The sequence below is a fragment of the Mesitornis unicolor genome, unplaced genomic scaffold (genome assembly GCF_000695765.1).
Source record: "Mesitornis unicolor isolate BGI_N332 unplaced genomic scaffold, ASM69576v1 scaffold14806, whole genome shotgun sequence".
Classification (NCBI taxonomy): Eukaryota; Metazoa; Chordata; class Aves; order Mesitornithiformes; family Mesitornithidae; genus Mesitornis; species Mesitornis unicolor.
In genome coordinates, this window is record NW_010191817.1 from 14673 (window position 1) to 26961 (window position 12289).

A 12289-nucleotide genomic window follows, 5' to 3' on the forward strand; every position below is an offset into this window, starting at 1 on the left:
TTCCCAGTCTCAGTTTTCTGCCCTAAACCCCTTAATCACTCAAGTCTTGCACCTCAAACACAAAGCCAGGTAGGCTCCATGGCTATAGCAAAGCCTTCACCGATTCCAGCCGTGGTCTTTGACTCCAGAGAGCATCTTTGGTGTCACTGAAGGTGTTTTTCTCTCTAACCCTTCCCAGAGAGGGTTGAAGCCAGGAGGTAACTGGCTGTGCTCTCATGGTGTCTGTTTCTTGTGTTCCAGAGCATGCCCTGCCCTTGGCCAACCTGGGTCTGCCCAGACACCTCATCCAGCACCACCGTGCGTCGCCTGCCTACGTCACATACGTGTCCCCCATGGTCAGGATGCTCGTTGAGCAGGATCAGCGCAGAAGGGATGCATCAACCTGCCCAGCAAAGGCAGAGTCAAATGGAGAGTCTCAGGAAGATGGTTCTGAGGAGGAAACCCAAGTGCTGTCAGAACTGAGTGGAAGTAGCAGCACCATCTTGACTGGGAGGAGCTTGGTAAAAACATCCCTGGCTGAGAGCAGTTTGCCATCACCAAAGATTTGCAACAGGGTTATTTTTGCAAGAAAACCTCCCTTGCGTGTGCTACCCCGTAGTTCCCTGGCACGTTCCAGCAAGTAGAGATCGGTCTGCAGCTAGAAACAAAAGAAAAAGAAGATGCTCTCAAGTGTTTTCCAGAGTGCATTAAACAACAGATGCAAATGGCATTTAACTTTTTGACTCTTCCTACAAGCCCCATTTGAATGGAAGCAGACAAGCCCAAGAGGTGGTAGTATTGCATTCTGGGGTCTGAAGAAAACCAGAACCTCTTCCTATTGGACTCACTTCACATGCATCACTAGCCATTTGCTGCTTTGACCCACAAAGGGTGCAGTGCAGAGGCACAGCATGGAGCCGCAGATGCCTGCATGCCCACGCAGCCCAGCACACACACAGAGCCTGGTTCTTTGCTCTCCGGTGCCCTGTGACCCCACTGGCAGCAGTGCTGGGTGCCAGCAGTTGCGGCAGGGATTTGGGATTTACCCCCAGGGTAACAGCCTCTGAGGACCCGAGATGTTGGGTGATGGGAGGAAAAAGTGCACTGAGAGTCAGCTGAGGGAGCTGGGTCTCTTTAGTTTGCAGAAGAGGAGACTGAGGGGAGACCTCATTCATGTTTATAAATATTTAAAGGGTGAGTGTCACGAGGATGGAGCCAGGCTCTTCTCGGTGACAAACAATGACAGGACAAGGGGCAATGGGCACAAGCTGGAACACAGGAGGTTCCACTTCAATTTGAGAAGAAACTTCTTCTCAGTGAGGGTGACAGAGCCCTGGCCCAGGCTGCCCAGAGAGGTTGTGGAGTCTCCTTCTCTGCAGACATTCAAAACCCGCCTGGACGCCTTCCTGTGTAACCTCATCTGGGTGTTCCTGCTCCGGCAGGGGGATTGGACTGGATGAGCTTTTGAGGTCCCTTCCAATCCCTAATGTTCTGTGATTCTGTGATTCTGTGTGATTCCCTCTCCTCGAAGTTGTGTGTTGCTGAAAGAGCACAGACTGGAAGGGCAGGGTGTTTACAATGAGCATTTTCTTGTGGTTTTATCCCTTTTCCCCAGCCTGTCTGTCCTTAGGGCGTGAGGTCTGTTCAAGTTGCATTTACCAGGCTCTGCGTATGTCTATGTACACATTGATGCATGTGACGCTTTTACGCACCCAAGTCACTGAGAAGAAAAGCTGTGCAGCAGCAAGGCTGAGCAGTCAGCTGGTAGATGGGCTGCCACTCCTTTCTCACTTTTATAGAGAGCAGAGATGCTAAGGTCAAAAATCCTGATGTTTTTGCAAGCCCGTACCCTTATGTGACACTGGAAAGTGCATACTTAGGGCCTCCAGCTGCTGCTGAGTGCCAGCTCAGACCCTAGGTGCTGAGAAGTATTGCCAGATATTTTGCCTTTGCAAAGAGGCATCACCTCACCTCATTCTTTGGCTACAGAGGTGGAATCCAGTTGTTTGGGACCATCCATGACCACTTTCCTTCATTAAGACCTTTCAACTTGTGCACTGGAGCCTGCAGGCACCTCTGATAGTGCGTCCACCTATGTGATGAAAGGTCCACCCCGTGCATCAAGTGAGGCAGGGTTCAGATTGGTCAAAATGCCAAGTGATGTCTCAAAGACTTACACCAGCCTGCGTACCCAAGAGGTGGGTTCTTCTCCAGCATGAGCACTGGCAAAGAGAGTGTCCTACTCTGGCAAATATGGTTGGGAATTTTTGTCATGAAGACAGCAAAATTCATCCCTTCCTGCAAGGGTGATGCCTTCTAATTTCAGATTTAACTTCTGCAAGGGCTGAACTGGTGTCCCATCATTTCAACATTTAATGCATTTGAAACAAGTATTTTCCTTGTGATGGTGAAAAAAAAAAAAGTTGTCAAATTTCTCTTTCCATGAAAATGAAATTTGCTTGAGGAAGCCATTCGCCATGGAAAACTTTGCTAAATTTATAAACAGCTTACCTAATAATGAAGAGTATTTGCTGCTGTGTCTACAGTGCTACTCCCAACTGCTGTTGTCAGCTCATGTGATTTTGGCTGAGATGAGGCCAGTGCCACTTGTCAGCTGACTGCTTTGGGAAACAGTGCTGGGCCTCTGCAGGAAAAGAATGTCAAAAATGAGAAAAAGCAACAAAAAAAGGAGAAATTACTGCTTTCTACAGATGTATAAATAAATTTGTTCCCTGCCCTATTTTGAGCCCTGGTAACTTGCAGCCTGTACACGCATGGATGCAGCACGTCACCAGCCCTGTTTCCAGCAGTGTCTTGCCTGCCAGCCTGTGGCTGTGGTCACAAGCCCTGGAAACTGGGAAGAGATAAATAAACCTCAGCTTCCAGCTCTTCCCTCTGACTTTGCTGTTTGTTGTGAGGGATCCTGGAAAAGGGATGCTGTGATGTTGTGTGCTCATCTCCTCACTGACAGAAATAGTTGGGAGCCTCAGCTGGGGCTGCGTCCTTCCTGCTCGTGTGGAGGGTGGGGCTATGGGTGTTGTCCCCCTGCACCCCCTTGGTCTGGGGGAGCTTTGAGATCCCTTCTAACCCAAACCATACTGTGATTCTGAGACAGACTAGGAACCACTGTCCAAGCTTCTCAGGGTTCCTGGTTTGCTCTGCAATCATTTATCCCCAGTGAGGTGGGTCAAGGCAGTGTTTTTTCTCTGGGTTCACTGTAAGCTGGCTCTGCCTCCGAGAGGACGCTGGAGCGGGCATGAATTGTGTGGTGGTATAAAACTGGGGGATGGTGAGGAGGAAAACACCTTCCTCCTTTCTTCTGGCTGTGCAAGAGGTTTACCAGGGCAGGGATCTTGTTCCTACCTCTGTGTTAAACCGTTTTCACTATTACACCTCCTCCCTCAGGGAATGGCCTCCTTGTTCTGCTGGTGAAAGACTAGAGCAATTTATAGGCTGTTCTGTGGTGAGAAACGGCATAGAAAAAGGCTGAAATTGCCCCTAGAGATCCAGAAATGGTAGCTGAGGTGGCTACAAAAACATTTTTTTTTTCTTTTTGCATATGCAAGTGTTTGCACATGAGCTCAGACGTGTTAGAGTTCACTGTGGGAAGGTGTCCCAGAGCATCCTGGCAACGGTGTCTTTCCAGATGGGGAGCCCAGCCCTGTGATCAGCTCTGGGACTGGTGGAGGTGTCATGGGCTGCTCCTTGCTCTCCAGTGTCCCTCACGAGATACATCAGCTGGTTTTTGTCCCAGTTTCTCTGTCTCTGCAGCAGGGACAATGATATGTAGTCGGGCTGGATTGTGCACGTGAACTGGAGTTCTTGTTAAAACTGCCTTGAAAATGTTCTGGCAGTATGGCTTTCTGCAGCAAAATGGCCAGAGATGTAAAAGTTTCAAGGAATTGAATGATTTTATCATAAAAAATATTTCGAACTGTATTATGTCATTAGTGAAAGTTGAAGTGTTTCTTCTGCATAATTAATTAGATCAGAATGGAAACAAGCAAAACCAAGTGTTGTAAAAAGCACTTGTAGGGAAGAAAAGGGGAAAAAACCCAGACCTCAAAAGAAAAAAACAAATGAAGAAACAAAAAAACCCCACCAAACCAAACATGCTGGCTTTGGTAATTCTTAAAATGAGTTTTTCAGTAACTTCATTTTATGGAAAATTTTTACTTTTCTGTTGTCACTGAGGATTAAAGAACTTCAGAACTGTAAATTCACAGAAGGGTCGTTCTGCTTCAGCTTGTTCTGCCCACTGGCATTAATAAAACACTTTGGTGGCTCTGTTCAGACCAGTTAAAATCCATCACTATTACTTTGGAGCCCCCAAGGCATAGCAACGCATGGCATTGGTGAGCCCAGGGCTGCGATGGAGAAGGGTGCGAGTGGCACTGGGGACACCAAGAGGGCTTATCATGGTGGTGAGCTCTGTCCTCTGGGCATGTGGTGAGGCCAAAACCCATAAAGCACTGGTGTCCTGGGCCCTGTTCTCGGTCCGTACCCTGGCACCGGAGAGCTGGGTAGACAAAGTTTTGCTGCATGATGCTATGGGGATCCCTGCCCACACACAAGATGCCACTAATGCAGAGCATCAACATGATGTTGGATGTGGCATGGAGGGACATCAGCAATCTGAGGATGGAAGGAGTTGTAGGGTGGAATTAGCCCCCCTACATCTGTCAACAGATGTAGCAGCACCTACTTTGTTATTATAATCTACAGCTGGGAGCCCAGGGCTAATTGCAGCTCTAAATGACTTTTATTATGCTGTGGTTGCTCCTTGCCTGCTGCATTGAAACCAGATGCTCAGGTCATTAAGCAGATATAAGCCAGGTGCTGGCTGCCTTATTTAAGCAAAATGTGAGTTGATTTCCTGCAGGAGGGAGTGTGGTTGTATATATGCCAGCACCTGAGAGTGGCATGGGAAGGCTGGGGACAATGGTGGCCATTGTGGCTTGGGGACCCCTAATGAGGCTTTTAGTGCTGCTTTGGGACTTGGCTGATGGACTGACTGGATGCAAAGCTGCTGAGGGTTTCGGGATAGTTACTGTGATCTGAAGCTGTTCCCCTGAGCACATCACCAACATGTTGCTGCTGTACATTGAGAAGAGTGTCTCTGGATGAGACACCTGCACTGCTGAAAGGTGCATGGATCAGACAGCCTGGCACAATGGTGACAAACCCTTGGCAGCACCTGGTGCTGATCCTGGGAGGATGCTGCAGCCCAGCCCCTGGATCAGGTCTGCAGGGCATCTCTGTACCTCTAGCCCAGTATTTTAACATCACAAGCAGAGGTTTTTGTTGGAGGATTTGTTACTGAAAACCTTTAATCTCAGAGTGCTTTACCACAACCATAAGCACAGCAGGTAGAAAATAAAGTGGGTCATGAACAGGGCTAAGAGTTACCCAGCTAACACCAAGGTATTTCTGAAATAGCATTTCTCAGCAATTTTGTGTCTGCATTCACCACTTGACTCATCCCTCATCACGCAGCTGCTTGTGCCAGCAGCAGCTCCAGCCGGGGAAGTGGTTGCTGCCGTCACCCTCTGCGAGTGCTCATGCTGGAGCCCTGGAGGAGCTGAGCCACCGCCAGCCATCACACTTGGTGGTTCCTGGCTGGTGCCAAACGCTGCCAGCAGTGCTCAGCCTGTCTGCACCACCCTGCATGGGCAGAGGGGAGATGCCGCAGCCACTGAGATGATAGAGCTGCCGGTCCCTGCTGCTGTCTCATCTTTTGCAGCTCTTCACGAAGCCTGTGGCAAGTGCCACGGGTGTCGCAGCCTGCTGCAAACTGCCTTATTCTCACTGAGATGTGGGTTTCTTTCCTTAGAGGCAGCTTGGGGTGGGTTCTGTGGCGTTATATGAAATTAAGGGGGAGATTGGAGATAATTACTTGCTATTTGGCTGGGAAGGCTGAACCTGGGTACCTGGGAGCCTCTTGGAGTAGTATCAGATCTCTGGAGAGCCTGGGGCAAAGCTGTGGCAGTCTGGACTGGGGCTTTGCTCACTCATTCTTACTAAAGAGCAGTGGAAGACTTGCCATTTTCATGCAAGAATTCCCTCTCTTCATCTGTACAAAGATGCTTTTCTTCCTTTCCCCAGCATTTATACTGGGTGCAGTTGTGCCACTTTGGGTCTCGGGAATGACTGCATCTCAGTAGGAGCTTGGTATGATGTCAATGTTTCGGGTGGGTGAAGCAGAGGAGGCAAAAATAGACATTTAGACATTTTTCCAGTTATGCCTTTTTGAAAAGGAATATTTATAGCTTGGTGCATAAACACAAGTTCTTTTTGAGAATCCACTACCAATTGTAATGTGGTGCTCAGCCAGCACATTGCCACTGGACCCTCACGCTCTCAGGCTTAGGACCGATCTAGGTGGCTTTGATGTCCTTCCAGCGGGGAGCCTCCATCTCCCCATACCACAACACAGCACTGGAAGCATTTTCTAGTCTAGGCATAAAGCACCCACCAAGACCTTGGGGTGCTGGAGGGCTGGGTCCCTTGCAGGAAGCTGTCCTGGCTCATCTCCAGGCTGTGGGTGCAGCACACTGGAGCATGAGACACACTTTTATAATTAACTGTGAAGCATAATGAGGTCTATGATCAGGATTGTTTTATCAGGTCACTCATTGCTGGGTGCCAAAGGTCCACATCACTGCATTTCCCTTTACCTCTGGTACAGCTGTGGAATTTGGATAGTGGCCTTTAATGCACAGTTTAAAGCACTTTGAGACTTTTTCACAGCAATGCTACCAGAACCACGTCTCGTGGTCTGACCTTGCTTGCAAGGAGTTTTGGGTCTCTGTTCGCATCATGTGTTGTTAAAGCTTTCTAGCTGCTATTTTCTCCACTGTTTCAGCAGGATTGGAAGGTCAGATATACGTGACAGCTGACGACTTTTCAGAGGCCAGCACTGGCTCTTCAAAAACTCTGTTTTTCAGGCAGACTGTCCTACTGGCCCTCTGCAAGAAGCACTGGCTGCTTTTGGCAACGCCCTTCACTGCCTTCAGCTATCTGAGATGCAGAGAGATGATGCCCTGAAGGACTTCACTGTGTGATGCTCACTGAAGTGGCTGTGGTTTATGTTTGTGTTTATGAGTCTGTTGTGATGCTTTGAGCAGCAGCTTGGTGGAGGGTAAATACTGATTTGTGTGGGAGCAGAACTCTCAGGTCTTTCATATGAAGCAGATGTGTGGACAGAAAGGTGGAGCTGATAAAGTCTGGATGCTGTGGGAGTCTCTGCAGGTGGATGGTGTTTCAGGATCAAACTTCTATGATCCAGGGGGATTTAAATTTTGGACCTTAGAGCCTTAAAGGCAGGAAAAATAACCCTGATGAGCAATGGGCTGAAAGCCTGACACTCTGTCATGTTTGCTGTGACATGCGGTTCCAAGGCTATGCCTCCAAAACGTTACCAGGGGTCTTGATCTCATCTTAAACTGCTCCTCACCAAACCTTGGTCTGGTCTCTGGCCTGCTCCCCAAGCTGCTTGAGAACAATAACCTTCATTCCTCTGGCGTCTCACACTCCCCAGTTATGTGCCAGCTCATCAGGTTCCCCACGCGGCGCCGGCGAGCTCTGAGGTTGGCGCTGCCTTCCCCACTCCTGCATCCCTGCCCCAGCAGCAACTGCCTCCGCTGCCTCCCCTGCGGCGTTTTGATTCCTCTCCTCCAAAGTCTGGTGGAGATTGTCCACTGTCCAAGCAGTCCTGCTTGGATTTCCCAAACTGCTCAGGCCTGAGATCTGCATCGAACTGTAAGCTCTGGGTGCAGAGAAACCACCTAGGTGGGTCACAGATGTTATCTGCAGTCCATGGGTACCGAGGGGTAGCTTGGAAATGCAGTTCCACCCTCAAAACCTATCTGCTCCAGTGAAACCAACAAGGTTTTTGCTGTGTTCCTGCTAGTATTCAGAGTCAAGGGTCATCTGGGTGTTGTAGCTTGGATGGCGATCCTGGGAAGAAGAGCCCAAATGCTGTAATTCCAGTCTTTCCAGGCTGATAGTTCTTCTGTTTCTTCTCTCCCTATCGCCATCTTTCAGCTGAGCTTGTTAGCACAGTGAGGACAGGAGCAAAGCATAAAAGCTGGATGAGATTTCCCTGGCTCAAATGTAAGGGCGAATCTCTATGCCTCACTCCCACAAAGCTCCAAGCATAGCCACCTTTAGTCCCTGTCTTCAGTGGGTGGCTTCTGCTTCTTTGAGCCCCACTTTCCTCCTACAGTGGGAATTTTGGGTGTGCAATTTGGGTTGAATAAGAGATTTTTCCACTTTTCTCATAACGGAAATTTCTTCCTAGCTAAATGAAACTGTTAAATGCTTTTTAAAAAGTTTTCTTAATGCACAGTAGATGCTTTCTTAAAGGTGTTACAGTTTCCTGCTAGAAATCTGAAAACCACAAACTGATTTTGGTTTGGTTTTGACCACAAATTTTCAGTTTTTAAATGGATAAATAAAAGACCTCTTCCCAGTCAGCCTGGGGAAGGAGAGCAGGACTTTCTCCTAGATCTTTAGCTGTCCTGATACGAGACTCTGCATTATCTCTTTAGGAAGAAAAGCATTGAAAATAAGTAATGTTTCCTCTAGAAAATGCAGATCATCTGTTCAGCTGAAAGAGCACAGGTTGTGAGCCTGGCCCAGAGCTGCAGCCCTTGCTTGGGGAAAAGCTCCCACTCTAGTACTGTTGCTTTTTCTTTTCAAATAGGGATGGTTAGGTAAGATTCCTGCACATGCAGGAAGAGTGGTGGCAGTTATATTTTAGCCAATGGTCCTCTCCAGATATGACAGACATTCTCTAACAGTCATCAGGAGACCAAATCAGACCTCTTGCTCTCCAAACACAGCTCCCTAAATGCCAGCAAGATACCAAAGCTGTGATGGAGGATGGCACAAAAGGCAGCAGCTGGGAAAAGTCTTTTGATTTGCAGTCAGGGTTGACAATTCTTGTAGGACTCCTACTTTGGGGAGGGGACTGGTTGTGTCCGGACCTCACACGAGGATCTGCCAGCGCCTGGGTAGGATGTGTGGAACGCCAGTTTGCTGAAACTCTTTTGTCATCAAAAGATATCCCCTGTGATGCTGGCATCCTGGGCTCCCTCAGTAGATAGATGACATCCCAGCCACTCACATAAATTAGGTGAGCTCAAGGCAGCCAGAAGACTGGGGAGTTGATCAATAAGTCATGTCCCTGTCTGCCATTGCATCCTACACTTGGTGCTGTGGAACAGAAAAGAGCTTGGTGCATGTCACTGCTGTGCGAGATGCTTTGTCCCTTTGTGGGCTTCCCCTAAGGCTGCGTGCTCTTGTTTGTTTGACTAGGTTGGACCTTGGAGAGTTTATGAAGTGCTTTAAAAAGAGCAAATTATGATCTTGCCTGCAAAATTCATCAGAGGTAGGAAGATATCCAGGCCCTTCTTAGAAGCTGCTGTCTGAAGCCATGGGGGGAGGATTAAAGGGAACAGATCCTGCCACTCTCCATCTACAGCCCTGCACTGCAAGCTCAGTAAATTCATCAAAACAAGGTATAAACTGTGCAGGGGAGCTGCCAGCCCTGGGTATGTGGTCGCAGTAGCAGTGCCTGGGTGCACTGGGATCTCTTTGCGTCTCTACATCAAGGCGGTGAATGTGTGGGCAGCAGCGGCCACTACTAGCAGTGACCTGCCCTGAGAGTTTCTTCTCTCAAAGGGGTCATAGCTGAATTTGGGGTGCCAGCTGGAAGGGTGATGGCCAAGGCAAACCCCTCTCTGATGCTCCCCATGTCACTTCTCTCTATTCTTCTAACCACATGTGGATCCAACAGCACTTTTCCGGGAAGATACTCTAGCAATTAAATTGCCATTGATCTCTCTGAGCTGGAAGTGAACTCTGCTATTAGCTGAGGCTGTTAGCAGGGCCATGGGGAGCACATCGTGTTGGAGCTGAAAAATATGCTCGGGGAACAGAAACTCTCTGTGGCTGCCCCAGGCAATCTGGGCTGCTGGCCAGGCTCCTTCGGGTGGATTAATGGCACAGTACAATGACGATAACAAGAGCTATCCTTTCCAGTGGAGAGCTAATCCACAGCGACCGGGGCTCCAGACTTGCTGATTCACTCCCTGGTGGATAAACAGGCATGCTGTGCACACACTCGTGTCTAGACGAAGCGGGGTGCGCAGGGAAAGGTGCTACTCTGAAAAGCCAGGCAGTTAGCGGTGGGGCCACATGGATGTGCATCAGTGCTTCCACCAGAAGCAGTCCTCCCTGGAGGATCCTGGTGTAATGATGCCTCTATAAAGCCTGGGTGATGCAGGAATTAGAGGAAATCTGTTGTAATGGTGGCCTTGAGACCAGGTGACAGTGGTTGTGGTGTTTTGCCTGTCTCACAGCAGTGTGGTTAGAAAGTGCAGTTCTCTTGGCAAGTGGGAGTGAGCAGCAGTTGTGTTGTTCCCCAGGGAGTGGAGGTTATGGCTTGCTTTGATTGCTATGAGAAAGGCTGGCAGAATCCAGTGTGTGATGCTCCATTTGCACAGGGCTTTGACTGGAGCTTAGCATGGAAAAGTGCATCTTGCTGGGACAGGCTGGTCCGAGTGGAGCCCTGAAGAGCCCCTAGTCAGCAGGACAGGGAGATTTCATAGTCAGTGTGGTGCTTGCAGCCATGGAAACTCTGCTTTCCCCATAAAGGCGCAGTAGGGTGGGTGAAGATTCATGCCTTCTGTCTTTTAAAACCGATTTCCACCCATAAAAGTGGTTTTGTGGTGAAGGCAGTTGGCTGAGGAACCCGAGCCTGATCCTGTCCCTGCAGCAGTCAGTTCCTTCGTCTGGGCTGAGGTGAAGCCAGGCTTCATGGAGGCCGGTGGCATTTGCCCCTGGTGCAGGTGCCTTTGCTGGGATGTGAGCAGAGGCAGCAGCTTGGTGCCTCCTGGGAAAACGGGCAGGCCCAAACTGAGGGAAGTGCTATCAGACTGGGGGTCAGTGTGAAACCATGAGGTACCCCAAAGCCTGAGACACATCCTGGGTGTCATTTCCAATGCCTCTTCATTTCTAGGGCATTCAGAGTAGTATTGGTACAAGAATATAACATCCAACAAAATGCAATTTTTGACCTAAATATGTTTTATGGGAGAAAACCAAAGTAGTTTTAATTAATGCCAAAGCTCAGTGGAATACTCTTCACTGCAGATGGCCATTACTCCTTTGGTGACATTCTTGGTGTGGTCAGGTCATGCTCATCTTGGCTGTGCAGAGCAACTCCAGGTCTCACTTGCCTTTGTGCTGACTTTAGCCTTAAACAGCTTCATTTCCCAAGCTGCTGAGGACCCATCAGCTTTCTGACCCATCCTCTCGCATTGCTGTCTGCGAGAGATTGAGAGGTGGAATTTGAAGTAGGGGCAGAGTCAGTCTTCATGCAGAACTGAACTTCACTCAAAAAATTTGGCCAAACTCTTTTCTTCCAGCATTGCAAATGAGACAGATCAATTATTCTGAAGCAGAAGGTTTTATGGGTTTGATCCTTTGAAGAGAGCTCCTGTGGCTTTGTTCCAGCTTCTCAGTTTGTGTTGCAGCTGATGTGCTCCATGCTGTGGACTCCCTCCGGGATTAAAAGCATCCTGCAGAAGAGCCCAGAGCAAGAGGATTGCAGCTGATGTGTTTGTTTCGGTGTCAACCCCCCTTCCCCCCTTGACCTTGAGCCCAACCCTGAGCTTCCCCAGCTCCATGGGTTAGGCTGGGGTCTGCTTGGTTGGCTCACGTGGAGAAGCAGGGATGTCCCAGGCTGGGGACATCCTGACTGCTGGACACTAATGCTCATGAAATGTTGGCTACACAGTCAGTAAACCCCAGCTGTAGCCCTGTGAAACTAGAAAAAGTGGGTGTAGGAAGAAACAGAGCCTGTGGTTAAGGACAGGACAGAATAGGAAAAAATTGTGTGTAACCTTTCCTTGGCTGCATTTGGCTAGTGAGGGCAGCTTGGTTGCTTCCCTGGTCTTAGGCTGGCATAAATGAATCCTGTTAAAGAAAGCAAAGAGATAACAAGGGCAGAAGGATATCTAACAGAAGATGAAAGAGCAGAGACAAACCCACAAGGGAAATGCCTCATTTTCTCGAGGATGCTGGCATCTCTGGGGACTCAGAGCAGCAGCAGCTGAGGGCTGGGCAGAGGGGTGAGCTCCTGCACTTGGAGCTCGGCTTTTCAGAGCCTGGGGCTTGCAAACACAGGGACTGGAGAAGGCACTTGCTGCACTGGGCTTTTATGGCCTTGGGTACTGGAGTGATCTGGTAGTGATCCATGTGCTGGAGGTTGGTGTGGGGCTAAGCCCCAGGTCAGCTCAGT

At 49.1% G+C, this 12289-nt stretch overlaps 1 protein-coding gene across 1 annotated transcript; it reads left to right on the forward strand.

Moving 5' to 3' along the window:
• Positions 1–240: 240 nt before the first annotated feature.
• Positions 241–7043, forward strand: LOC104542529 (CMT1A duplicated region transcript 4 protein homolog; the record flags this gene model as incomplete). Its single annotated transcript, XM_010186873.1, has 2 exons — positions 241–500; positions 6927–7043. Coding segments are annotated over 2 exons (377 nt in total), but the record flags the coding sequence as incomplete, so codon positions are not given.
• Positions 7044–12289: the final 5246 nt, after the last annotated feature.